Genomic DNA, 26,522 nt, shown 5'->3' on the forward strand with positions numbered 1-26,522 from the left:
ACAGAGTAATAGAAAGGAGAATCAGAGATTCCTTTCTTCCATCATGGTATTATCCAGTGCCCCCAACTGTTTTAGATACCTGGAAAGTGGGGCCAGAGTTCAGGTCCTCAGCTTTTGTGACTTGCATTCACTCCTCAACCTCTGCCCATTCCTTAGGGTGCCAGGCTGCTTGGCAGTATCCTCACTCCAAGCCCAGCATCCTCACTGACAGCAGCCTTAGCTGCTTCTGATTGTGCAGACGCAGCTCAGTACCAGTTGATGCAGCTCTCCAGCTCTCTAGTCTCCCTCTACTGCAGCCTCATTAATCAAAATGGATGTTGGCAAACTGCAGTAAATGCCAATGAAATTTCTTCAGCGTCTCCTAAGTTCTCTTGAAAATCGTGTACACGGAAATTCAGATGTTTCACTCGGCTGTGCTGCACTGCTGACACTGCAGCACACTTTTTCAGAAAAGCAAAGGAAAACAAAATACAGAACCTTCTCCTGGCACATACAGGTCACAACTAAATGAACAGAAAATGTTTGGTTTAACCAAGTTCTACTGAACAAGCCAGCGTGAAAGCTTCAGGACATCACCTTATGTGGGGGGGAGGGAATAGCATATTAAAAATAAAAGCAGAGGAAGTGCCACAAATGCTTTCACTGCACTGAGCATCTCTGCAATTGGCCAGGGGAGCTGTTGCTCCATAAACTCTGCCTGCTCCTGCCCCCCCCTGCTCACTGTTACAGAATAAGCCCTGCTCACTGTTACAACAGACTGAAGCACAGCACAGCAAGCTGTCCCCAATTACTAACCCTGATGGCCATCCTCCCTCAAGAACAGTAACAAGTTTGCCCGAGATCCTAAACTCTCTCAAACTGAGCTGTGCACAGGCAGAAAATTATAGTCCACAAACATTTCATGCTAAGCCTAGCAAACTTGTGTTCTGTAACTTCTGGTTTCCAAAGCAAAAGAACACGGTCCAAATCCCTCCTTGGGTATTATCAAATAGGAATCCCTTTCAAGTGTGTCATCATTGTAAGAAAGAAAAGCAGGGAAACAAAGGTGAGGCAATTTCAAAAGGTACTAAACTAAAGGCAGAAAATAAATTAAACACCCTCCTCAAAGAAAAGAAGCCTTGGGTTTACAACTAAAATACCTTTACAGGGGATTATTTTAGATTTTTAAATTTAAAAACATGTTTTCCTTTTGTGTGGGACCCATGTATTAAAATCAGCACAGACAAAACTGTACCTGAGTGTCTAAAAGTCTTGCCTGTCCCAGGAGTAACTCTGAACTGGAAATCAAAGGTGTACCCTAGCCTAGGGAAAAGTGCTGAAAAAATACCTACTGCTTTAAGATATGAAATGGAAAAACTAACATCCTGCCTCTTCAGCTCCTACTCTAGTGCAAAGCAATGTTGAATTTGGAACAAACCCCAGAAACTTAATAAAATTAACAACTTTAATGTCCTGACAACTGATATGCTGGAGCAAGCCCTGAAGGGCCCATGGGATTCAGTAATACACTTTGATCATAAAAAGAGGTATTAAAGTGAATGATCCCAAATACTGGACCGAGCTACTGAGAAAATCCCTTACATATAATTAAAAAGATTGAGTTAATAAGGATATTGCATTAATTTGGGTTCATCAATAAAACAACTCTAACAGCTTTAGGTGTCATCTTGAAAAACAGCATTAATGGGGAAGTGTTCAGCAGAAAGTCAGACTTAAATAGCCAGCACTGAAACTCAATTTATTTGTGGGGAATAGGAAATTTCTTCTGCAGTTACAAAAAGTAACTGGCCAAGAAGTCACAAGTCCTTCATCACAGGAGTCACACGTGGAAATTATAAGATATGCTTTTTTGGGGGAATTGCAGCAATACATGAGAGGTATATGATAAATAATTGCATGTACAAACAGGTTACCAATAAAACTGAATTATTTAGTTCTGGTTTGAAGAGTATTCTCACTCCTCAGTCACATCACAAAGTTTTATTCCTATGCAAAGGCACAGTAAAATGACTGCCAGGCTAGGGCCAGATTTGACTGCTTCGAGTTTTAGAAGCCTTTTAGGAAGCCCGGACACTTGCTCAGTTTGTGAACCCACTCCAAACTCTGTGTTTCTATTTGGGTACTGTTGTACTCAGTCCAGCTAGATTAAAGCTAACTAGAAATGCCTTCTCAACATAGCAAAGCCATAGCCTCAGGCTCCCTGGACCTGTAGGCAGCATGTCCTCACTCCCAAGCTGTACAAGCTATTTTTGGATTGCACCAAATGGATGTCAACAGACCTGCTGTAATCAAACACTGGTTAAAAACAGCACCTGTCTTCAGCAGAGACGGCTCATGATGGCTTCCACAGATGTTCCTAAAATGCTGTGCTGCTCTAATCAGTTTTCCAAAGGTCCATGAATCACGCTCTCTAGGGAAGGGCAGAGTGTGCACATGGCAGACTGAAATCAGGTGAGGAAGCAAAAGAAAACAGTATTACGTAACAGCGAGCTGGCTTTGAGTCTAGAAGCAACCGGTCTCTCGTTTGGCGTCTTTCTTTTGTCACCATCTTTCACACCCTCCCGCTTACACTCCAAGGTCTGCAAGCCTTGTCTGGAAGCACACGGTGCCAGCGTGACACACAGCCCAGTGCCAGTGCAAGGCTCCACACAGTGGCAGTGTGGCACACGACAGCAGTGTGACACTCAGGGCAGCACTAGGGTGACATACAAAACACTGCTGGTGTGACAGAGCTGAGACACGCGGGCAGGGCGGGAGGTCTCTGTGTGCCAGCCGAGGTGCAGAAAAACACAGCTGTCAAAATGCCAGGAAAGGGCAGAATGCGGGGGCGATATAAAAAGTTGTGCTTGCTATGGCCGCCCTGGCTCTCCCCATCCAGCCCGGGCCGCGCAACAGAAACCACCATGTGCGTGAGCTGGGGCCGTCCTCAGGGAAACCCGCCATGGAGGGGGCAAGGGCTGCCGGCCCTCAGGGAAACCCGCCATGGAGGGGGCAGGGGCTGCCGGCCCTCAGGGAAACCCGCCATGGAGCGGGGCAGGGGCTGCCGGCCCTCAGAGAAAGCCATCATGGGGTATGCCTGGGGCTGCTACCCCTCAGGGAAACCTGACATGGCAGCCAACTCCAGAGGCTTTGATGTACACGTTTCTTGGTTTGATGCCCTTCAAAGATCAATTTAACATCTTTGCAAACACGTATGACATATAAGGGTACTTAAAAATTGAGTCTAATTATCAAAGATAAAGCCTGTTCCCTCTAAACTTATATTTTCATGATTGCCAAACAACACGTGAAAACAATACTTTTCTTATATTTGACTTAAAACATCTGTTATGCAAAATTCATTCTGAAGGCAGGAGAAAACAATAAAAATAGAATGTAGGCAATCTTCAAAAGGCACAGAGAAGAAAACAAAAATTAAATAAGAGAAGCTTAGAAAAAATAGTTTTTCTCCTTCAAATAGCAAATACTTAGAAGATGAACTTTTGTTGTCTTACTTATCCCTCACCAAACAAGGCACTTTACAGCTTTGTTGTCTCAGTGGTCTATTTCTCCAATTGCTGACTTGCCATTTAAGCTCTGGTTTATCAAAAATACACAACAAGGGATTCTCCATGGAGGAGGGTTGCAAAAGCCTCTGGATTCCTGACCATTCACCTGTGTCAATGCTCACAGTTATCTCCTAACACACCTGAGCTTCCTGTCTTTCTCTGAGGGAAGGATTCGGCTCAAGTCTAGGAAACGGGGCAGGGGAGACCAAAAGCTTCCCCTGAGACACTTTCTGGAAGGCCTGCAAGGACCCTGTCTTTCTTCAGGACAGAGTGTGATCATTATGCACAGTGTCTTGCCCTAGATGCCCCCTCTATTCCAGAAGAACTTTTGTCCACTTCATCGCTTGTCTGTCCCTCCAGTTCCAGGGCGTCCAACCTACTCTGTAAGGTACTAAATGTGTAAGTTGACTGCGAGGTTTCAGAATAAAGCAGTCAACATGGCTCTAACTAGGTTTTTCTAGTCAGGCTTACAATATATTTTGAGAAGAAGGAGAGAAGGGGGAGATTCCACACCAGAATCCAGCACAGTCTGGCAGCGCTCGCACTGCGCCGTCTTCACCTGTGTTCTGGTGACCGGGACCATCCCATGGTCAGGCCCAGGATGATGTTGGTGCCAAAGCCCTGTTGCCTGCAAACATCACACTCTTTTTTTACCCAGCTGGAGCTGAGTTCAGCCTATTTGCTGAGTTGACTTTATCCGAGTTTTCCTTATCTTGGCAGTTCTACCACATGTCTTTATGGCCCCTAAATCCTGCATCCTTTGTGTCCCCTGGCAGTGGGCATCCTTCTTCTCAAGCTTTGTCAGCCTCCCTCTGGGTCTGAGATCGGTGAAACTGAGCCTTAAAAAGGCAATTGTAGCAACAAGTCCTTTACTTTCTTAACACCTAGACATCACTTGAAGCTCACAGGCTGCTGTGAGACAGGTGAGATGTCTCTTCTTGTCGATCAGGCTTGAAAGCGTGTAAAGCTCAAGCACGAAAGGCCATCCTTTCTTCAGGAAATGTGACCTAGGCCGCAGTTTGCAACAGCTCCGCGCCCGCCCCTTCCTGAGAGCCAGACCGCTGGCGGCGCCATTCCAGGGCTCAGGGCGCTCCCTGCTGGGCCAGAGCCGCCATGACAGCGCGGGCGCCGCGCGGCGGGGGCTGGAGGGCGGGAAGGGGAGAGCGGGCGCGAGGGCCGGGGCGGTTGGTGCCCAGAGCCGGGCTGGCGCTGCTCCCTCAGAGCGTTCCCGGCCCGCGCTCGGGAGCCGTGCGGCTCTTGCTCGGGCTCTGGGAGAAGCGTGCGGCCGCTGCTGGGCCCCGGCCCGCAGATCTCGCTGCTGGCCGAGGCTGGCCGAGGCTGCAGTGCCAGAGCTGCCGTGCGGCGTGGCACTGCCAGGGCCTCCCGGCCGGGCCGGGCTGGAGGTGCCCACACCTGAGGGAAAGCCCGCCATGGCAGCGCCGGGGCCGCTCCTACCCCGGGGCCGCCGGCAGGAGCCACGGCTGGGATGTGCCGACAGACCGGCACTGCTTGCACGTCTTCAGTAGATGGAGACAGTGGCATCACAAGAGAGCAAAATAGTACAAACACCTGATACAAAACTCCAGAGGAAAACCATAGAACTGAAAGGAAAATGAAGGTGTGCCAAAAGATAAAGAGCAAGAGAAGGAAGACTGAAAACATACCAAATCTTAATCTTCGTAGTAATTTTTACTATAACAAGGGAAACATGATGATGGAAAAAGCCTACCAAACGTTTTGACAATAAAAAAGGGCCATTTTCCTAATTGTACAAGCGTGTTAAACTCTTAAAATAAAGCAGGCACCATTTCTTTGTCTGGTCATGCCAGTTTAATGATGCCATTTGATTCAGTTGTCCCTCAAATACTTCACATAAAGTGAACTGAGTATTTAGATTCCAAGGAATCCATGCATAATTAGTAAAAGAAATCTGCCATTTTGTAGTAGTTCTGTAGTTAGCTAGTAAAAGAAGTCTTAGTTTTGCCAGTGGTGCTGATCCCTGACCATCCATGCAGGTCGCCTGGAAATGGATTTTTTAGTAATGGACTGCTACAAAATAATGTGTTTTCTGCTGTTAAGCTGGTACAAACATATTCACTTTTATAGTAAAACCCCAAGTGACCCAAGCAGACTGCTCTTTCTTTTCCACTTGACGTAGATGTAAATCCATGCAGGTTAAAATATGACCACACCTTGGTGCTCTGTCCCCTACAGCATGCATCTGTGTCCCCTGTGTGAGTCTGAGTCAGGCACCTGCGGCGACAAACGGGAGAAATAGGGGCTCTATGCCCGAGTGCTCTGCCAGGTGAGTGGCTCCAGGCACTCCCTCCACTATTACAATGGGCAATCCCTGCCACCCTGTCCTCATCAGCTCTTGCCCTTCAGTATTTTGCCACGCTGCTTTTTCGGCAAGAAAACGAACGTATTGGACTCATGGGCTTTCACTCACGAGATATCCAAATTGCAGTCAGGTGTGGTGGGTGGCACAGAAGGTGGGAGCCCAGCAAAAGAGCAGGAGGATTTGTACCAGGAGAGGCTGACCAGAGCTTAGCCCAGAGCCCCAGCAAGGAAGGCCGGCCATGCAGCCAGCTGTGGGACAAAGTCTGGCTCCCAGCAGCTCCGTGGAGCCTCTGGCACAGGAGCTCCCCTCACCAGCTGGCTCTGTGGGCTGAGCGCCAGCAGCGGCCCCATCCTGCTCTCTGCCTGCAGCCCTGGGGCGGCCTGGGGAGGTCCCCAGGCTGCCGCTGATGGGGCTGCCTGGCTCATTCCAGCACTGCTGCGTCTGCGGCCAGAGCGGGGCCACCATCCTGTGCTGCAAGGAAGGCTGCAACAGATGGTTCCACCTGCCCTGTGCCAAGGAGGGCGGCTGTGTTACACAGTACATTGCCCCATACAGGTAGCTCCTCTCCCCTTCTGGCCACCCCCAGGGAAGGGCCCAGCAGTTCTCATTTTTCCCATCCCTTTGCCCCCAGGTCCTAGTGCCCTGAGCACCGCCCAGAGCAGGACTTGTTTGATGTGCTTGAGGCGGCAGTCTCAATTGTAGTTGTAGTAGTAGCTCCAGTTGTAGTAGTAGTGTAGCAGTTGTTGTTAGCAGCCTCAGGACATTTCTAGATGTGCTGGGCCTGACCACAGAGAAACAGCTCCTTCCAGCAAAGCTGAACACTGAATCCACCTGTCCTGTCAAGGAGTTGCCGGCACAGCAACTCCTTGACACTGTCAGGGACAATCCTGAGACGCAGCCGCTCCCAGCAGTGACGTTGGGCCTCAACTCAGACCTGGCAAAGGAGCACGTAGCATTATCTTTTCTTTCTAGTGCGTTTGCTGCCATTAGGGAAGGTGAGCAAGGTCAATACAGGCAAAGATTTGAGATTTGCAGGTCTCTGGGAAAACCGTGTTAGCTCTTGCTGTTCCTATTGGCAGAAAAGAAATCTCTGCTTAATACATTGATTTCTATGTCCCCGTGTGAGACAGTCATTAAGTGAGTCATTATTAAGTGAGAAGTCATTTAATGATGCAGCTAATTAAAAAGAACATTTGTTCCTGCCTTTTAGACTCCAACCACAAATGTTTCCCCACTGCTTACCTGTCTTGGTTTGAGACAAGTTAGGAGGAAATATCCTGAAAGGAGCATCTCTAAAGAACGCAGACTTTGGCATGGCCTCCCCCCACCAAACAAAAGGAATTTCCTGGAGCAAAGGGAAAAAAACCTGTTTATTTAACAAGCAGAGTGCACGCAGGCACGGGGGAAAATGAATGGATACTGTTAAGTAATACACCTTCTGGCTGCAGAGAAAGCTGGCAGATTTTAGAGTCTTGCTTGGCTCCTCCCAAGGTCCAGAGCTGGGATTTGGTGTCCTGTGGCCTCCCATGCCTGGACTGCAGCGTGGGGCTCCCAGTGATGGTCTGGTATCTCAAACTGGAGCAAAGCTGAACAGTTACAGAAGGAGCCACAGAAATTATCAGAGAAGCTGTATGCAGTCCTGAGCAACTTCTTGCCTCAGCTGGCAAAACTGAAGCTAGCTACAAGCAAGAATTTAACTCCCCCTATCTCTGCTGGGAAAGAATCAATGCTGAGAGTGGAGGAGAACCTGTGTTTGAACAGACAGCCAAAAGAACACCCCTGGTTTCCCCCCATCCCCTGGGCCTAGCATAAAGGACCCATGTCTGGGCATAGAGCAGATGACAGGGGAGACAGTGTCATACAGTCAACCTAGACATTGCCCTTGAAAGGTAACCACTCCTTCATGGGCCTGGATACTTTTAGGGAAACATGAAAAGCAAGGCAGTGCTTAGGGAAGCTGTGTTTTTTCAATATATTTGCTAGAAGGAAAACTTGGACCAAACTAGCAACGTTCCTTTACTGTGGGAAAAACATCCTCCTGGTTTGGACTACCGAGACAAGGACGGTTGAAACCTCTCCAGTCAGACGTACACAGAAAACTCCCAAGGAATGCTGTGGGTTTCCGCTGAGTCAGTGTAAAAGATGATGTTTCTCAGGAGCTTTATACTAATACTTAATACTAAATTTTTAATACAAAATGTCAAAGTTATTAGATTATTAGATGACAGGCGAATTGCGGTTGGGAGGCAGCTGACGTGGTCCCCAGCTTGATAAACACTGTTCCCAACAGTGATCAGCACGGGCATGAAATCAGGTTCATCTCAGTTTATTGCCAAGAGGTCTAGAGGAAAATGTCGGTGCACCAAGAGCAGGTTTGGAATCTGTGCAGTGCAAGAGACTCTGCACAAGCTCTCTGGGCAACCGACTGCCAGGGGCAGGAGCCCTGGGGTGGCCGTGCCTGAACAGCACCTTTGTGCCTACAGTGCCACCCTCGATGGCTGCCCTGGAGCCTGGGATTGGACCCTGCACTTGCTGCAGGAGTCTCTGGCCTGGTTCCGTGCTGACCAAAGGCTTGGAACCATGTCAGAACCTCGGTTGCCAAGGGGGTGGCCTCAAGTGGCTGCCGGGCATGTGAGGCCATGGCTGCGTGAATCTTGGGAGCAAGATGCTGACGTCAGAGTGGCCATTGTGACGCGTGCGACCAAAGCCCCAAAAGGGAAGGCTGGGCTCAGGCCGTGTGTCACTGCGACCTGGCAACGGGAGGAGAAGGTAAGGCAGGGAAGCAGCTGCCCAGGGACCAGAGGGGCCCCACACCTCGGGCCTCTGGGCCTGTGCTGCAGGCTCACCTGCCTCTCCCTTCCCAGAATCAGCGCAGGAATATCCAGAGGAGACGGCGGTGTTCCTCAGCGCGACGACGGGAGCAGAAGGCGGACAGGAGCAGGGCTCACGCAGGGCTGACCAGGGAGTAGCACCCTCGTAGCTCTGGGCCTGTTCTCCAAACTCCCATCACTTTTCTTCCTCCCACAGAGAGAGAGGACCAGCACCTGGCGGAGACAGCGGTGTTCCTGGACAGGGACTCAGCGCTGACAGCTGCCATGTGCGACAGGGAGCAGGAGGGCTCTGATGGCAGGGAGCCAGGTGAGGGCAAAGCAGCCCCTCCCACAGCCTGGCCCAGGGGCTGTCGGGGTGGCCAGCATGGGGCCCAGAGCAGAGGCCAAAGGAGGCAGGAGCTGCTCAGCCAGGCCAGGGCTGGGAGCCTCCTTCCTCCTCAACTGGGGCCCAGCTGTGCCAGGGGGCAGCTGTTGGGAGCCCCGTGCCCGCAATGGCCGCTGTTCTCCAAGGCCTCCAGCCCTGCCCATCAGGCAGGCACGCAGGCAGGGACAGAGCAGCCCTTGGGTTCGATGCTGCGGGCTGAGAGCCCCACAGAGCTGCTGACGCCTGCTGCCATTGTGTCTGTCCCCTGCAGCATGCCTGCTGTGTCGCCGTGCAGAGGCTGACCCGGACACCTGCGGCGACAAACAGGAGAAATACGGGCTCTATGCCCACATCTTCTGCCTGGTGAGTGGCTCCGGGCACTCCCTCCAGCATTGCAAGGGGCAGTCCCTGCCACCCTGTCCTCATCAGCTCTTCCCATTTTCTGCAGTATTTTGCCACGCTGCTTTTCCGGCAAGCAAAAAAATGTGTTGGACTCCTGGGTTTCCTCCTTCCAGATATCCAGCTTGCAATCAGGCGGGCGGCATGGAAGGTGAGGGCCTGGCAAAAGAGCAGGGAGATTTGTGCCAGGAGAGGCTGGCCAGAGCTTAGCCCAGAGCCCCAGCAAGGAAGGCCGGCCATGCAGCCGGCTGTGGGACAAAGTCTGGCTCCCAGCAGCTCCGTGGAGCCTCTGGCACAGGAGCTCCCCTCACCAGCTGGCTCTGTGGGCTGAGCGCCAGCAGCGGCCCCATCCTGCTCCCTGCCTGCAGCCCTGGGGCGGCCTGGGGAGGTCCCCAGGCTGCCGCTGATGGGGCTGCCTGGCTCATTCCAGCACTGCTGCGTCTGCGGCCAGAGCGGGGCCACCATCCTGTGCTGCAAGGAAGGCTGCAACAGATGGTTCCACCTGCCCTGTGCCAAGGAGGGCGGCTGTGTTACACAGTACATTGCCCCATACAGGTAGCTCCTCTCCCCTTCTGGCCACCCTTGGGGAAGGACCAAGACTTTCTCATTAGGCCCATCCCTTTGTCCCCAGGTCCTTCTGCCCTGAACACCGTCCAGTGCAGATGGTGCAGGTGACTCCAGAGCCAGGCACCGAATGCCCCATCTGCATGGAGCCAGTGGAGGACAGAATGACCTTCAAGACCATCGTGTGCCCGACGTGCAAAAGAGCCTGGTTCCACAGGGACTGCCTCCAGGTGGGTGCCATGCCCTCAGGCCTGGGACACAGCAGGTGCTCAGCAGCACCAGGGCCTGGCTCACACTGCTTCTGTTTGCCCTGCAGGGACAGGCCATGCGTGCTGGTCTTTTGTACTTCAGCTGCCCCCTCTGCAGAGATCATGAGGAATTCCTTGTGGAGATGTTCCGCATGGGGATCCGCACCCCCATCAGGTTGGTGTCCTTCTGCGGGGCACACAAGGCAGGAAGGGTGCAAGTGCCGTGCTGTGCCAGGCCCTGCCCCAGCAGTCCAAGCCCTGCCCCATCCAGGGAGTCTGGACTTGCGCTTCTCAGGGGACTTGGAAAAGCACTGGAGGAAGAGCAGGGTCACCCTGTTACCTCCGTGAGGGCAGGGCAGAAGAAACACATCAGCTTTTCCTTTCTCCATCAGAGGGCCAACATGGGAAGACAACAATGCCTTTGCGGATCTAGGAGAGAGGCACAGCAGGTGCAATGCCAGGGAATGCCTTTACCCAGGAGGCAGGGAGGAGGCAGAGGAAGAGGGGTGAGTTGGGAAGCTGCACCCGGGGCTCTGCAGGGAACCTGTGTCTCAGGAAGGGCTGAAAGCAGAAGGAGCCAGTGGTGCTGGGCTGCACAATCCCGTGCTGGGACACTTTGTCTTCAGTGCTATCAACCCGTTTGTTTTCCCAGGCCCTGGGAGCTGCTCTTGTGCTCCTCCTGTGCTGCTGAGGGCACCCACAGGCGCTGCTCTGGCCTGACAGTGAGGACAACCCACTGGGAGTGTGAGAGCTGTGCTGGTCTCGGCACGGGTATGAGGCAAAGCAGGCGGGTGTCCCTGGGCTGGGGCCAGTGCCCAGGCTGGGCACGGCAAAGCCCATGGGCTCCTGGAGGGCTGGGGGCAGTGCTCTGGTCGGGCATGGCCTGCTCCAGGCCTGGCAGGCCTCGGACATTCTTGTTTGCTCTTACAGGTGCCAGGGATGAGCCGGAGCTCAATGGCCCCAGCCTGACCGGACAGTCAGGACTGGAATCTTCTCAGGGCCTCTCAGAATCTGAGGCCATCAGCCCCACCAGCAGCCCGGTGTCATCGGCTCTGGCTCCCCGTTCTCCATCTCCAGAGGCCAGCAGCCACAGCAGCCCCCAGCGTGCAGCCTCATCCTTGGCAGACAGCAGCAGCCCAAGCACATCAAGGCCAAGACACAGCAGCTCCATGGGCCCTGAGGACAGGGTCCATTCCAGGCGTGCTGGGCCTGACCGCAGGCGAAGCCGCTCTCGCCAGCAGAGTCGGGCCACAGATAGACCAGTCCGGTCACGGAGTCGCCGTGACAGGAGCAGCAGGACAAGACCAAGGGCTGAGAGGCCCAGGCCCAGGGACACACCATCGCAGGCTTCCCCCAGATGCAGCTGCCCCTGCTGTCAAGCTCGGGCCTTAAGTCCACCTGTCTGGTCAAGGAGTCACTGTGACCAGAGCAGCAGGACAACATCAAGGACAGAGAGGCCCAGACAAAGGAAGACACCATCGCGGGCAGCCCCCAGACTCAGCCGATCCCGCCAGGAAGCTCAGGCCCAGAGTCCACCTGCCCGGTCGAGGAGTCGCCGAGACAGGAGCAGCAGCACAACATCGAGGGCAGAGAGGCCCAGGCAAAGGGAGGCACCATCGCAGGCAGCCCCCAGACGCAGCCGCTCCCGACTACCACGTCAAGTCTCAAATCGACCTGTCCAGTCCAGCGGTCTCCAGGACAGGAACAGGAGGACAGCAGCAAATGCTGAGAGGCGCAGGCAAAGGGAGACATCCTCGGGGACGTCCCCCAGACGCAGCCGCTCCCGCCTGCAACGTCGGGCCTCAAACCGACCTGTCCGGTCCAGGAGTCGGCAGGACGGGAGCAGGAGGACAGCAGCCAGTGCTGAGAGGCCCAGGCGCAGGGGGACACCGTCGGGGACGTCGCGCTGGAGCAACCGCTCCCGCCAGCCACGTCGGGCCTCAACTCGGACCTCTAACAGCAGCACGTAGTGTCATCTTCTCTTTCTAGTCCCTCTGTTGGTGGCTGTAAGTGAAGGTGAGAAGGGTCAGTACAGGGACCTTGAGATTTGCAGGTCTGTGGAAAACCCAGATTAGCTCTTGGCATTTCTATGATCCTTGATTTCTATGTTACCATGTATTGTGAAGGGAAAAGCCACCTGAGGACATAGCTAATTAAAAAGGACACTCATTGCTGCCTTTAGACAGATATTTCCCCACTGCTTCCCCTTGAAAGTGAACCAGTCCTTAATGGCTTGGATACGTTTAGGGAGACATGACGAGCAAGGTGGCTCTTAGGGAAGCTGTCTTTGAAAAGGCCGTGGGCTGTGTTGCTATCCTTGATCAATCTCATTTCAGTAAAGCCTTTCTTCAGTAAAGCAGAGGGAGAAGGAAGAGAGTGAGACACTGCCTCAAGTGTCTGGAGAAATCGACTGCGACACTGCTGCTGATTTAAAAGACTTGCTTGGACCTTCAAAGGTCAAACCGGAAAAGACAGTGGAAATAGCCTGGGACCAAGAGGATGCGCAGGACTCTGCCCCAGACGAATGTCTGGGACCTTTGCCTGAAAACGACGGAACTCAGGAGTCGAGTGCTTTCAAGTTTTCCTTCTTTGAAGACACAGAGGAGTTGGGCATCAAAGAAGGTAACAGCAGAACCCTCCTAACAGAGCCATTTCTAAGGAACAGCTTCTGGCAGGCACTGTAGAGCAATATGGTGTGAAGAAGGTCAAAGGATTTTAATCCAGAGGATTAAATCCAGAGGATTTTCAGCAGCAGAAGTTAGTAATTATGCAGAAGTATTTTGATCTTCATTTCTACTTGCCAAGGTTGTGGGAGATTAATGAGAGTTAACTCCTGCTTGCATCTCAGGAATTTCGAGGTGCACGCCTTGAGAAGGCATTGGGATTTTTGCAGAGTGGTGAAAAAGCTTCTTGTTGTCATCCCCTAAACTTCTCAAAGAGGGAAAAAGGTGACACAGCAGTCATACCAAGTTACCTAGAGCCCAAGAGGATTTTAAGGAAAATGGGTGTTAAGGTAGAGGGAGGAGCAAAATCCTGGAGTTGACCCCAAGCTCCATGAACATTCTGTTAGTTACCAAATTCTATTCCTGGACCTTCAGAAAAAGGAAACTGAATGACACTGAAGGATCATTGGGGTGTCCTAACCTCAGATAAAGTGAGGCCTTATGAAATGAAGATGAAGGAATATTTAATCAAGTCACAGTCAGGTAGGAATGAAAGGAAACCGTGCCGAGTTATCCAAAATATTAAATGTAACAACACAAAGCAACAAGCCCAGCACACTTGTGCTGTATTCAGGAGCTATTCACTGTCTTCTGGATGCAATGATAAATATTTAGGAATACATAGGAGATGCCTAGAAGAAAGTGGAAGATCCTGGAGCAGAGCTACAGCTCAGGAAATCAGGGAGGAGAAGATTCTGTCCTTCCTAAATCTGTCTTTCCCGGTATAAATATTTCACTTGAAAGAAGGAATTTTTCCTGGCAAGCAGAGAAATAATCTGGTTTTGGCTTTCTTTCTCTTTTGCTGCTGGTTTTGCAGGGCCTCACATACTTGGAACGATAAAACCGGAAAAAGTCACGTGGCAAGAGGATTCACATTTCCAAGACATCACTTCTGAGGGTGCTGATGAGCCGGAGATGTCAGAAATTGCAAAGCACCAAGAAAGGCAAGTTCCATTTGTATTTGTTGTCTACTTGGCTGTAGTAGTTGGATGCTGTGGGAATATTAGTGGCAGCACTGAGGAAATGGGAAACTGACACTGCACACCTCTGAGCAAGGAAAGTCATCTTGGAAAACCACTGGTGCTGTGTGGAGTCCAGAGTCCCAGCAGCCCATTGGATGTGAAGTTGAATGTGAAGAGAGAGAAGCTGAGCACAAGAAATGGACTGGGTTGTTTTGGTTTGGCCAACCCCAAACTGAGTTTGGCCACAAGGCAAAGACACAGTCAGTTTTTGTGTCAAACGTGGGGTCTTTTTATAGAAGGCTTTATTTGCATACTATGCAGGAAAGCTCTTCCGTGTATCCCATTTCTCTGAGGCACTACAGCTCTAACTCGTGCCCATGGGATTTGATAGGACCTTTTAGGATGCTAAAACCCCTTTGTACTTGTCTAGGGTTCTTTCTCTACCACGCACAGAAAGTGCTAGAGTTTTCTTCTTCTCCATAGATGACGCACGCCTAAGAGGTACGACACAACTTCTTCAGTCCCCTTTTGTATATTTTTCCCTTTTAAACCCTTACTGGACTTGAGTAAGGAAGAAAAAATGCTGCCTGGTTATGAATGCTCTGTAGTCAAAATTTGCCATCCTTTCTTGTGGTCAAAGTTGTGGTAGAATCCCATGAGACAGTCCTGGTAAAAAATAAAGGCTGAGCAGCTTTCTGCCTTTCCTTTCTTTCAGATAATTACCTCATAGCTATAGGAACGTTTAGAGCTTAGCAGAAAAATAGTCACTAGACAGGTTAGCGAGACATTTGGGATCCTTTCAGGTAGGTCTATCTCCTTTAACTTTTTCCTGTCTTTCTGGTGTTACTGTTAGACATGCCGAGTGTTCTTGTCAGCCACATACGTCCGTGCGGTTCTTCATCCTAATGAATCTGGGGCTTGCTCTTCTGAAGCCAGTGAATTTTCGATTTAAAAACAAAGACAACAACAACAAAAAAACCCATACACAGCCCCCAAAAATTACACAGGCCACCAAAACAATTGCTTGTTCTATTTTGTAGAATATAGTCTCAAGACAGGCTTAAATGACGTTTGTTTCTTGAGACTTGCTAGATAACGCGGATGAAATGTATGGCTGTGTTCATACAGTTACTGCCCTGCAATCTTCCAGCCCGTCTGATTTGCGGGGTGTGTCAGAATGGAGATCTCAGCCCCTGGCAGGCAGCGCTTCTGGGGCCAGCTGTGGGATCCTGCTGCTGAGCAGTTAATGCAAGAGCTGCTGTTTCACTGCAATTTAGATTGCAGCATGTTCAGGGAGACAGCTGCTGCCTTTCATTTTTCTTAGTACACCAGGCTGCAGTAGGGAACATTTCTGCTGGAGCCAACATGTGGTGGGGGGCAAGAGAATAGGAGGGACGTGGAGGATAGAGCTTCTGACTTTATTGTGTTGTTCATTCATGATTGTTGGGAGCAGCAGCCGAATCAGAAGAGTTGAACCCTATTGATTGGTGTTGTGTTTTCTTTTGTGCACAGGGCCTAAAGTTATTTTTTGTAGATCTGTAGAGCTCAGTGAAGAGAAAGTGGGTTGGGAAGACATATGTAGATTTATTGCTTGAGGTGAGTATGGAACATCTGTTCCCTGGTAGCTGTGGCTGAATGCTGAGCATGGGGAGGGAACACGGCTATGGATGTGCATGCAAAATTAATTCAGGACCTCCAGAAGAGCCTGAAGCTTTGGAACTGTCAGGGAACAAATGGGTGTTGGTATACTGGTGTGTGTAACATGATGTTGTGATGTCCAGCCAAGTAAACCACTGCATCTCTCTCTGTTACAGGAGCAGCTAGCTAACTAGATGTAAGGGAAGTGTTTAAGAGAAACAGTGACTTTAGAGACTTCTGCAAGTAGTGGATTCAAAAACTTCTCCTAGGAATATGTTAGATTTTCATTAATTTCTGGATCGTCTAAGGAAGCATAAGAATTCCATAGGGAAACTGAACCCAAACTAATAAACCCTTTCTTGAAAAGAATCGTTTCATATTTGTTCCTTGAAGAAGCTGCCAAACAACCTTACCTTTTAAATCCTTTAAGGGATCTAACAGGAAAACATATTGACAAACCCGGTTAGGCAGTGTTTCTGATCTGGCGCTGATGCTCTCGGGTTCCGGGGAGCCACGGGAAGGCTCCAGTCCGGACTGTCCGGTCAGGCTGGGGCCACTGAGCTCTGGCTCAGCTTTGGTGGCTGTGAGGGCAATCAGCAATGTCAAAGGCCTCCCAGGCCTGGGCCAGGCTGGGCCAGAGCAGGGCCCCCAGCCCTCCAGAAGCCTACGGGCTCTGCCAAGCCCAAAAGGACACTGCCCCCAGCCCCAGGGGCTTGGCCTGACAGCCGAGCCCAGAGCAGCAGAGCTGTCACACTCCCCGCTAGTTGTGGTCGCTCTCAGGCGCGAGCAATGCCTGTGGGTGCCCTGGACAGCACAGGAGCAGCACAGGGGCACTTGCCAGGGCCTGGAGAAGCACAGGGGTCAGCTTCTGCACGGCGACACAGCAGGCATGCTGCAGGGGACAGAGCCAATGGCAGCCGGTGTCAGCAGCTCTGTGGGGCTCTCAGCCCGCAGCATCGGCCCCAAGAGCTGCTCTGTCCCTGCCTGCGTGCCTGCCTGATGGGCAGGGCTGGAGGCCTTGGAGAACAGCGGCCATTGCGGGCACGGGGCTCCCAACAGCTGCCCCCTGGCCCAGCTGGGCCCCACTTGAGGAGGAAGGAGGCTCCCAGCCCTGGCCTGGCTGAGCAGCTCCTGCCTCCTTTGGCCTCTGCTCTGGGCCCCACGCTGGCCACCCCGACAGCCCCTGGGCCAGGCTGTGAGAGGGGCTGCTTTGCCCTCACCTGGCTCCCTGCCATCAGAGCCCTCCTGCTCCCTGTCACACATGATTCTGGTCAGGGGTGAGTCCCTGTGCAGGAACACCACGGTCTCCTCCACGTGCAAGTCCTCTCTCTCCATGGCAGAAAAAAAAGAGTGCTGCTTCATAGCAGCATACTTGTCTTGATACTGTCTCATGGTTTCAGTGGAATCGAAGCACTCAGCTCCCTTTACCTGGGGTATTTGAGGGGCAACTGTATCAAATCCCAGCATTACATTGTTAGAACTGTAGAGAGCAATGGCTAGCTAGCAAAGGTCATGTTCCCATGCAGCAGTTAGCTGGGAAAGAATTAGACGGTAGAGTTTGGTTAGTGTGAGATGTTGCAAAGTCAGGAAGACCTTAGTGATAACTGTTAACTGGAGAACAGGACGCTGTGATCAGAAGAATGTGAATTCAGCATAGGTGAGCGATCACAGGAATGTGGAATTAGGTGGAGTTGACCTTAAATGAAAATATCCAATAACGAGCTTGCTTTTGCACTAGGTATGAGCCTAATTATTGATGCTATATAAGTGGTTTTAGAGTTACCAATAAATGAGACTTGCTGATCATTCATATTGAGTGCTGCATTTCTTCCGCCGAACTCATCAAGGTACCCAAACAGCAGGGACCTTTGGGACCTTTGGGATCTTTGGGACCTTAAAAAGGAGTTGGATTCGGCCAAGGGAGTTGGTGTCAGGGGACAGGTCCTCCGCAGCAAGGACGGCCAAACGCAACAGCTGTGCTGTGTTCCAGGCAACCTCACAGGAGAGTCCTGGTCAAAAAGCAACGTTGCCGCGCCCCAGGCGTCCTTATAGAAGAGTCCTGCTGTAAGGTGCTGCTGAAACTTTGTAGGGGCTGCAACAGCGCGCGCTGACGGTAAGATGGAAAGGCAAGCAGCGTATGATTTATTTACCTGCTTTTTAGAAAAGCGACAGGTTAAAGATTTTGATTTGTGCAAGGAGCTTCCTGGACTTCTTGCTTATGGGTATGCCCGGGGTTGTTTTCAGAATCCCCATACAGTCCATGAATTAAGTGAGTGGCAAAAATTTGGAGATAAATTGTGGGAAGCTGTTTTAAATGATGATAGAACTGCTAAAAAAATGGGAAAACTGTGGTGGACAGTTCATAATGTTCTTTTGCAGTATCAGGCTGGAGAGGCAGCTGCCACAAAGGCATCTGCAGCTATGTCAAAAAATAGATTATTAGAGGGAATGAATGAGTGTCCATTGCCACCCTCCACGAATACAGTAATTTTGACTCGCCCCGCGCCATCACTGACCCCTGCTGCAGCTACTAATCCTTTTGTGTCATCTTCAATACCTTCACCTACTAACCTTGCTTCTGGAACGGAGCCTTCGGCACCGTTACCACCCTCCCCTATGAGAAATCCTGAGGTAGGGCATGAGTTAGGTGAGGCTATTGCACGGGAAAGAAGGGAGACATGGGCTGCATTGGCACGGAATATTTTGCAAGAGGGTGATCAGGAAATAGCAGACGCTGTATTGGAAGTAGCATGTCCCGTAACCTTTGCATCGATTCAACAGGGAGGAATACAAGCTCAAATGACAGCTTTAGATTGGAAGTGGTTAGCACAGTTGCGATCTACAGTCAGTCAGTTTGGAGTGACCAGTGAACCGGTTAGACAAAGGATTGATTATTTGTGGGCTACACAGATTTTGTTGCCTGCAGATTGTAGGAGTATTATGAAATTGATTCTTAGTCAGCATCAGTGTGATAAGCAAGAGACCCTTTTGTTCACCTAAACATGTAGCTACGATGCTTTGCAAAACTATGCTTTGTGGAATCAGGATGAGGTTGAAGGTTGCTGCTGACACTTGCATAAATCACTAACGGCCTTGCGAGCTTTCTTGAATTCCAGAAAGTCACCAAAGATAAGCCTTAACAGAAAACAGTGAAGAAATGTCAAAAGGATAAGACTCAGGAAGACCTATGATCTTCATCCCGCGACCACCAGAAGGCAGAAAAAAGACCCCCTAGCAACCGGAGACACATGCGCAGAGACGCCAGAGAAAGGACACGTAACCCGGAAGCCAGGTTAAAAGGGGGAGTACGGAAACCAGCGGCGCGGCAGTTGCGTGGAGCGGGAATTCTCCTGCTCCCCTGTCACCCAGCGCTTATTGCTTGCTTGCTGTGATTAATAAAACTTTTCTCTGATTGAACCAGATCACTCTCTTGAGGGAATTCATAACAATCAGCAGTTGTTGTTTAATGCACAGTGGCAAGCTTATTGTCAAGAAAGTGTAAATGTGCAAAGACAGGCAGGTGATTCACTGCACGGGCTAACTTTGGAAGAACTTACAGGATTAGGAGCATATAGTCAAGTGGAAGCACAAGCTATTCTGGGGCTAGACAAGTTGAGAGAAGGGATGCGGTTAGTGCAAGCTGCATGTGATCGGATTAAGGAGCCAGGAGGTATTCCATCTTATATGGGTATTAAACAAGGGCCAGATGAGCCATTTGGAGCATTTATTGATAAAGCGGCTGCAGCTATAGAGCGGGCAGGTGTTCCTGAATATATGAGGGGAGCATTATTAAAACCATGTGCATTACAAAGTTGTAATGCAGCAACCAGGTCAGTTTTAAATTCCCTAAATGCTAACTGGACTATTGAAGAGGCATTAGAAAGGATGTCTAATATACCGGTGGGCTCACAGGCAATGTTAGTCCAGGCAATTAAAGAACTAGGGCAAGGGTTAGAAAGCAGGCTGCAGCTACTCAGAGTCAGGTTTTAGCAGCTCTTGCACCCCTACAAGCAGCTACAACCAACAATGGCAGGATTCCAGCCTCCCGACTCAAATGTTTTTGCTGTGGCAACCTTGGACATATTTGGAAGGAATGTACTGTACCCTCTGTTTGGGGCAATCAGTGTCGGTCCAATACCCACGCTGATAATGTCTGCCGCCGGCGATCGGGAAGTGGGAAGGCCAGCGCGAGGAGCCGCCGCGCCAGGACACAAATAGCAGCTGCCGGAACATCAGTGCTTCAACTTCCCTCCAGCCTGCCACAGCAGGGAGCCTCGGCCTGGACCTGGCAGCCTCAGTGACTGGGGATTTATTGACATCCCAGCCCTACAAGATTCCCACGGGAATTATTGGACCAGTGATAATAAATGGAAAAGCTGTGGGTGCAGTAGTGTTGGGACATTCATCTGCTAGTCTAATGGGACTGTTTATTTTACCTGGAGTAATTGATGTGGACTATTCTGGTGAAATATATATCATGGCATATACGCTGGCACCACCAGCCAGAATTGATAAGGGACAGGGAATTGCACAATTGGTGCCACTACCGCAATATACCCATCAGTTGACACCATTGAAAAATCAATGACAGGGTACAGGTGGATTTGGTTCTACAGGAGGACTTACATTACTTACTCTGGACTTAAACACTCGACCCAAGCAAACAGTTGTTCTCAATTATAACGGAGAATCCCATCAATTAGAAGGATTATTGGATACTGGAGCAGACTCAAGCATTGTTGCTCCACAGTATTGGCCCCAGGAATGGCCTTTGTTGCCTAGTACGGTTACTGTTACAGGGGTTAGAGGCTTAACTTTGGCAAAAAAGTCTCCACAAATCCAGATTCAATTAGATGGGAAGGTCATCAGTTCTGTTTTGTCAATTGTCCCATTATCAGACAAGGTTCAATGTCTAATAGGGAGAGATATTTTGTCACAACTTGGTGTTATTTTGACCAGTGAGCACCTTTTAGAATAGAGGCCATTGTTTGGATTTTCCCACTCCCACTTAAATGGATAATTCAGGAACCAGTATGGGTTGAACAGCGGCTTTTAAAAAGGGAAAGTCTGCAATAAGCTCATCAATTAGTGCTGGAACAATATCAGCAAGGACATTTAAAGTTGTCAACAAGTCCTTGGAATACCCCTATTTTTGTTATAAAAAAGAAGTCTGGGAAATATCGACTTACGTGCAGTAAATGAACAAATGGAGCCAATGGGGGTGCTACAACCCGGTTTGCCCAAGCCTGCAATGTTGCCAAAAGATTGGCCCTTGTTAATAATTGATTTAAAGGACTGTTTTTTCACTATCCCACTGCATGAACAGGATACTTGCAGATTTGCTTTTACCTTGCCTTCATTAAATCGAGCAGAACCAGACATGAGATTTGAATGGACAGTTTTACCACAAGGTATGCGTAATTCTCCTACCTTGTGCCAGCTTGATGTTGATAATGCTTTGCAGCCACTACGTGTTCAGTGGCCCACAACTATTATTTATCATTATATGGACCATATTCTTTTTGCTCAGTCGCAACCTTTTACAGATAAACAAGTTAAAGACATTCAAACACAACTACTTCAGAATGGACTGCTTGTTGCACCTGAGAAAATACAGCTGTCATCCCCATGGAAATATCTCAGGTGGACTTTAACTGAGCAGTATGTTGCCCCTCAGAAACTGTCATTAAACATGTCACTTCTTACTGTTCATGATGCTCAGCGATTGCTAGGAGATTTACAATGGCTTAAACCTGTTGTGGGTATTCCTAATGAGCTTTTACAATCCTTACGACCTTTGTTAAAGGGTACTGATCCTACAGCACCTATACAGGTCACCAGTGAACAACAAGAAGCACTCAATAAAATAATGGACTGTATCCAGACAGGTGTTGTTCGTAGGTGAGATCCAGACTTGGACATTAACCTTACTGTATGGTTTGGACCTCAACATCTCATCGGCGCCTTAACGCAACAACAGAAGAAAACAGGGGAGATATGGGTATTAGAGTGGTTGTTGCCACCACTACTACAGAGACATACTTTAATTCAAAAAATTGAAATTTTAGCAAATTGGATAAAACAAGGGCGGAAGCGATTGTGGCAAATTATGGGTGCAGATCCAGCTGAAATTCAGATAGCAATAAAAAAGGACACTTTAGATTGGTATTTAATTCACAGCTCGACACTGCAAGAAGCATTGCTTGACAACAGCAGTGTGGGCAGTACTGAGGAAGTGCCTCGAATACCAGTACGATGGATAGGCCAGCAGAATTGGATTGAGAAGCCCAAACGATCATTTGTGCCAACAGCAGGGGCATCAAGTGTGTTCACTGATGCTGGAAAGAAATCTCGTACAGCTGCTGCTATATGGCAAGATTCACAAGGACAATGGAACCATCATCCTATTCCAGCTCAAAAGGAGGATACATTACAAATTCTGGAATTAGTCGCTGTTGTTTGGCTTTTGGTGCAGTTTAAGGGTCCTGTTAATGTGGTAACTGATTCTTTATACGTTGCAGGAGTGAGTGACCGTACTGAAAATGCAGACATAAAGGAAGTAAGAAATCTTCGTTTATATGAACTGTTTTTGCAACTTCAAAGAGCAGTAAAATTGAGGATGGCTGCCTTTGCTATTATCCATACTTGTAGCCACAAATGGGATGAGGGTTTAGGGGAAGGAAATGCTAGGGCAGACCGATTGGTTTCACTGTCCCAAAATAGCCCTGTCCCATCACAGATATTAGCTAGAGAAGCTCATGCTAGATTGCTTGATGGCTATTATGCCATCTTTCACCAAAATGCAAAAGGTCTCCATTGGGAGTTTCCGATACCATTAGAGGAGGCTCGGGCTATTGTCAAAGCATGTCCTATTTGTAGTTTTCATACTCAAGGCAGTGGATTGGGTCTTGGGGTAAACCCTAGAGGATTACAGGCTAATGAGTTGTGGCAAATGGATATTACTCATGTTGCAGAGTTTGGGAGAGTTAAATATGTACATGTCACCGTCGATACTTACAATCATTACATCTGGGCTACAGCTCAATCTGGCGAGAAAGCACGGAATGTTGAGCGACATTTAGTAAATTGTTTTGCAGTCATGGGAGTTCTACGTTCTATTAAAACAGGCAATGGACCTGCTTATTGTAGTAGTAGAATTAAGCAGGTGATGCAATCATGGGGAATCAAACACATAACAGGGATTCCACATTCCCCCACAAGTCAGGCAATAGTAGAACGAGCAAATGGTAGCTTAAAACAATATCCAAATAAATGTAGGGAGATCAAAGATCCACAAGAACAATTATTACGCTGTTTATTTGTTTTAAATTTTCTGTGTATTTTTGGAAACAGTGATTTGCCTGCAGCAGTACATCATAGTGCACCTGAAGCAGAGAAAACTCAAAGTCCAATATGGGTTCGCTATAAAGATCCAAAAACAGGTCTGTGGGGAGGTCCCAGCAAGGTACTGTATTGGGGACTGTCATGGAGTTACTTTACCTTTAAGGGAGTTGGAGTTGCTGGGAAGTGCTTGGAGTCTTTTCTCCTGACCAATTATCGGTCATTGCTGGGAATTGACAGCAGTTTAGGCCATTGAAAAGTGGGATCAACTTGTGAACCCTACCTTAAAATGTAAAAGCAGAGCTCTCTGGGTTCTCTTTGTTTTCTGGCTGTGGAGGGTGGTGGAGCCCCAGGCCTCCCGTCCCTGCCCAGGCCATGCAGCCGGGCGGGGATGGGGCCTGGCCTGCCCCGTCTCCCGGCCGGGAGATGGGGGGGCCCAGGGAAGGTTTTCCTCGGGCCCGGGCCGGGCCGAGCCGATCTCTGGCTCGGCTGCAGGTTTTGCTGTAACTAATTCACTAGAAACTGCCCAGTGAAGAAAGAGAGAGGCCCTGGACTTGCAGCGGGTTGGAACAGCGACTACACGCTCCAGAGCAGCCATGAGGAACTTTCCATCACAGACGGCTCCAGCTCCTGTTCGGCAGAGATCTCCAAACCATCTACAAAAGCCTGGGCAAGATAAGATGTTAACTCTTTCATTACCCAGATGAGACTTGCGGATTAATCTTTTTATCCAGAGAGAGAGAGAGAGAAAGATCAACATGAAAAGAGACTTTATAAACTACCAGTGACAAGAAAGAAAAGAAGCTTCAAGAAAGGTAGAGAATTAAGAAGATGCTTTAATTAAGCTGAAATATCTCCCTGTGAAAACTATGGAGATGGACAATGAAGTCCTGAAAAGAACTCCTTTAATTCATGATATAAGATCTAGAGAGGAATAGTGTTCAAAGTGTAAATTTGAGTAAAGAGTAATTATAGTATAGTGAAGTGCTGGGAGATTAAAAGCCTTGCGAGGCAATGAGAAAACTGTTGAGAGATTTAAAGCCTTGAGAGGCAATGAGAAAACTGTTTTCTGGTGAAGCTCACAGAAACAGATGAAGAAGACTTTTTTTGCCTTTGAATAACATATCCTTAAAAATGCTATCTCTAGACTCATGGCCCATACATACTTCAGAGTGATGTGAAAATGGGAGGAGTGAACTCTAATAATAGCAGCTCTGAGCAGCTAACATTAGGGCAATAGAAAACTATAACAAAAATAGTTTTCTTGTGAGAAACTCCATAAATTAACGGGAAGAAACTTCTGTTTCTCTATACAGACTGGTGAAAAGACTAGCAAGAACTGGGACTGTTTTAACCATCAGAGTTCCAGAGTTTTTGTCTCTGTTGTCATGTGAACAAGGGAATAGTGGGTAGATATAGATGCTAAATCTGAACTACAGTGCCTGTACAAATTGCAGGCCGCATGGCTCCTCAGGCTGCTTGAGAAAGTATCCTGGGAAAAATATGAGAAGGAATTAAAACAATTCTCAGGGACACTAAACAGCCTTGCAGGTGTTGTTTTGCAGCCTCTTGTTTCTCCTTGCAGGAGACAGTCAGGGGGGCAGAGTGCCCCTGACCAATGATGGTAATGTAGCACTTTGTTAGCCAATAAGAGTTTCTTTTCTGTACTTTCCATGTATCTGTCTATAAGAGAGAGCTGAAGCAATAAACTAAGGAATTCTCGTGTTGTTACTCCCTTGAGAGTCCAGTGTCGTTCTTTCTAGCCGTTCCCAATCGGAACGACAGGTAGATAGGGGATGGAAAGGTTGTTCTGGAAGTTTATTCTGGTGTTCTTATTATTGTGGTTTGTCAATAAACTTTCTTTTTTTTCCCTTTTAAGTTGTATGCCTGTTTTGCTCTTCTTCTAATCCATATCTCACAGCAAGAAGTAAGTAATTTTCTTAGTTATTAGTTTAAAACCACGACAGGGACGTGGTTATCTTTGTGTGTCTACCCCCACACGGCCTGTCTGGGTGCCGAGCCGATGGACTAAACCTGCTGATCCCAGTGATTTACCTTCAGCTGATCCAGAAAATTCAGCAGATACTTCTCGCTCTCTACCATCAACATAGAGATGAGACCCTGATGAACTCTCACATGCAAATCTTGTGTACAGTACCAAATTGTGAATGTTATCCTTTTGTATGTTCCATTTGTAAAGTGTGTAAAGAAAAGTGGTAGACACATTCTAAGTGGGGTCAATCGCCAAGAGGGATTTGCACAGAGTGTTACAAGTTTGAAAGAAATTTGACTGAGATTGCATTACAGGAAGGTGTGCAAACAGCACAATTTGAAAAAGGATCTGATCGATGGTGGGAGATTTATGCTTTTGGGATAAATACGGAAAATTATTGTTATCATCCTAATACCCCTTTACCATATATTATTGAAATAATTGCAATACGTTGTTGCAAAACACTGACAAAAGTCAGGAGTGATATCCCAGGGGTAAAAAATAAAAATTGGGAGCAATTCTTAAAACGGCAGTCTCGAGAAAAAGGGCCTTTCCTTGAAAGTTATCCCTGCTGCCGAGAAGATGGAACACCCCATGGTTCGAAGCAACCGAATCGACGGGCGAGACAGAGGGCTAAAAGAAAAGGGAAGCAAGATCTCACATGGGATCCAGCCAAGATGCTGGCCGAACTGCCGCAATCCGTTTAAAGTCCTTAAAGGGCTATCTCTGATCAGGTTATTGCGGTGGTTTACCATAATAAAGGGAAATGAAGGGTGTGCAGGGAAGCTCTATGCAGTCCTGAGCAACTTCTTGCCTCAGCTGGCAAAACTGAAGCTAGCTACAAGCAAGAATTTAACTCCCCCTATCTCTGCTGGGAAAGAATCAATGCTGAGAGTGGAGGAGAACCTGTGTTTGAACAGACAGCCAAAAGAACACCCCTGGTTTCCCCCCATCCCCTGGGCCTAGCTTAAAGCTGCAGGACCCATGTCCGGGCATAGAGCAGATGACAGGGGAGACAGTGTCATACAGTCAACCTAGACATTGCCCTTGAAAGGTAACCACTCCTTCATGGGCCTGGATACTTTTAGGGAAACATGAAAAGCAAGGCAGTGCTTAGGGAAGCGGTGTTTTTTCAATATATTTGCTAGAAGGAAAACATGGACCAAACTAGCAACGTTCCTTTACTGTGGGAAAAACATCCTCCTGGTTTGGACTACCGAGACAAGGACGGTTGAAACCTCTCCAGTCAGATGTACACAGAAAACTCCCAAGGAATTCTGTGGGTTTCCGCTGAGTCAGTGTAAAAGATGATGTTTCTCGGGAGCTTTATACTAATACTTAATACTAAATTTTTAATACAAAATGTCAAAGTTATTAGATTATTAGATGACAGGCGAATTGCAGTTGGGAGGCAACTGACGTGGTCCCCAGCTTTATCTCCTGTTCCCAACAGTGATCAGCACGGGCATGAAATCAGGTTCATCTCAGTTTATTGCCGAGAGGTCTAGAGGAACATGTCGGTGCACCAAGAGCAGGTTTGGAATCTGTGCAGTGCAAGAGACTCTGCACA

At 48.9% G+C, this 26,522-nt stretch overlaps 1 protein-coding gene and 1 long non-coding RNA gene across 8 annotated transcripts in view; one reads left to right on the forward strand and one right to left on the reverse strand.

Annotated features, from left to right (window-relative positions):
- The window catches only part of LOC147651057 (uncharacterized), a 16,794-nt gene extending 12,125 nt beyond the window's left edge, over positions 1-4,669 (reverse strand). Inside the window, exons 1-2 of one of the 3 annotated variants that reach the window (XR_015275025.1) lie at positions 3,689-4,669; positions 2,313-2,441 (exon numbers count right to left, since the gene is read on the reverse strand). This is a non-coding gene — a long non-coding RNA (uncharacterized LOC147651057). Of the gene's footprint in view, positions 1-79 lie in introns of all 3 variants that reach the window. The other 2 variants (XR_015275024.1, XR_015275023.1) reach the window with 2 other exon arrangements.
- LOC111943888 (uncharacterized) lies at positions 4,311-15,987 on the forward strand. 5 transcript variants are annotated; one of them, XM_086846048.1, is made up of 20 exons: positions 4,311-4,471; positions 5,763-5,853; positions 6,320-6,444; positions 8,180-8,261; positions 8,373-8,658; positions 8,754-9,027; positions 9,356-9,447; positions 9,533-9,634; positions 9,914-10,038; positions 10,115-10,277; positions 10,364-10,470; positions 10,688-10,801; positions 10,948-11,066; positions 11,226-12,311; positions 12,632-12,917; positions 13,836-13,962; positions 14,411-14,481; positions 14,696-14,783; positions 15,493-15,576; positions 15,795-15,987. In XM_086846048.1, the coding sequence occupies exons 6-14, from the start codon at positions 8,985-8,987 to the stop codon at positions 12,263-12,265; spliced, it is 1,905 nt and encodes a 634-aa protein (XP_086702174.1). In that variant the 5' UTR covers positions 4,311-4,471; positions 5,763-5,853; positions 6,320-6,444; positions 8,180-8,261; positions 8,373-8,658; positions 8,754-8,984; the 3' UTR covers positions 12,266-12,311; positions 12,632-12,917; positions 13,836-13,962; positions 14,411-14,481; positions 14,696-14,783; positions 15,493-15,576; positions 15,795-15,987. The 5 variants fall into 5 exon arrangements, with proteins under 5 accessions (XP_086702174.1, XP_086702172.1, XP_086702176.1 ...); XM_086846047.1 differs by lacking the exon at positions 4,311-4,471 and adding an exon at positions 4,768-5,166; XM_086846049.1 differs by lacking the exons at positions 4,311-4,471; positions 6,320-6,444 and adding an exon at positions 4,705-5,166.
- The last annotated feature ends 10,535 nt before the right edge of the window (positions 15,988-26,522 follow it).

This window comes from Cyanistes caeruleus, chromosome 11 (genome assembly GCF_971803275.1).
Source record: "Cyanistes caeruleus chromosome 11, bCyaCae1.hap1.1, whole genome shotgun sequence".
Taxonomy (NCBI): domain Eukaryota; kingdom Metazoa; phylum Chordata; class Aves; order Passeriformes; family Paridae; genus Cyanistes; species Cyanistes caeruleus.

Bases quoted from the DNA above. Each gene is read 5' to 3' on its own strand.
- LOC111943888 (XM_086846048.1), top strand. From the start codon at position 8,985: ATGTGCGACAGGGAGCAGGAGGGCTCTGATGGCAGGGAGCCAG. The intron at 10,039-10,114 runs GTAGCTCCTCTC...CTTTGTCCCCAG, and splicing joins CAGTACATTGCCCCATACAG to GTCCTTCTGCCCTGAACACC. The intron at 10,802-10,947 runs GTGAGTTGGGAA...TTGTTTTCCCAG, and splicing joins GAGGAGGCAGAGGAAGAGGG to GCCCTGGGAGCTGCTCTTGT.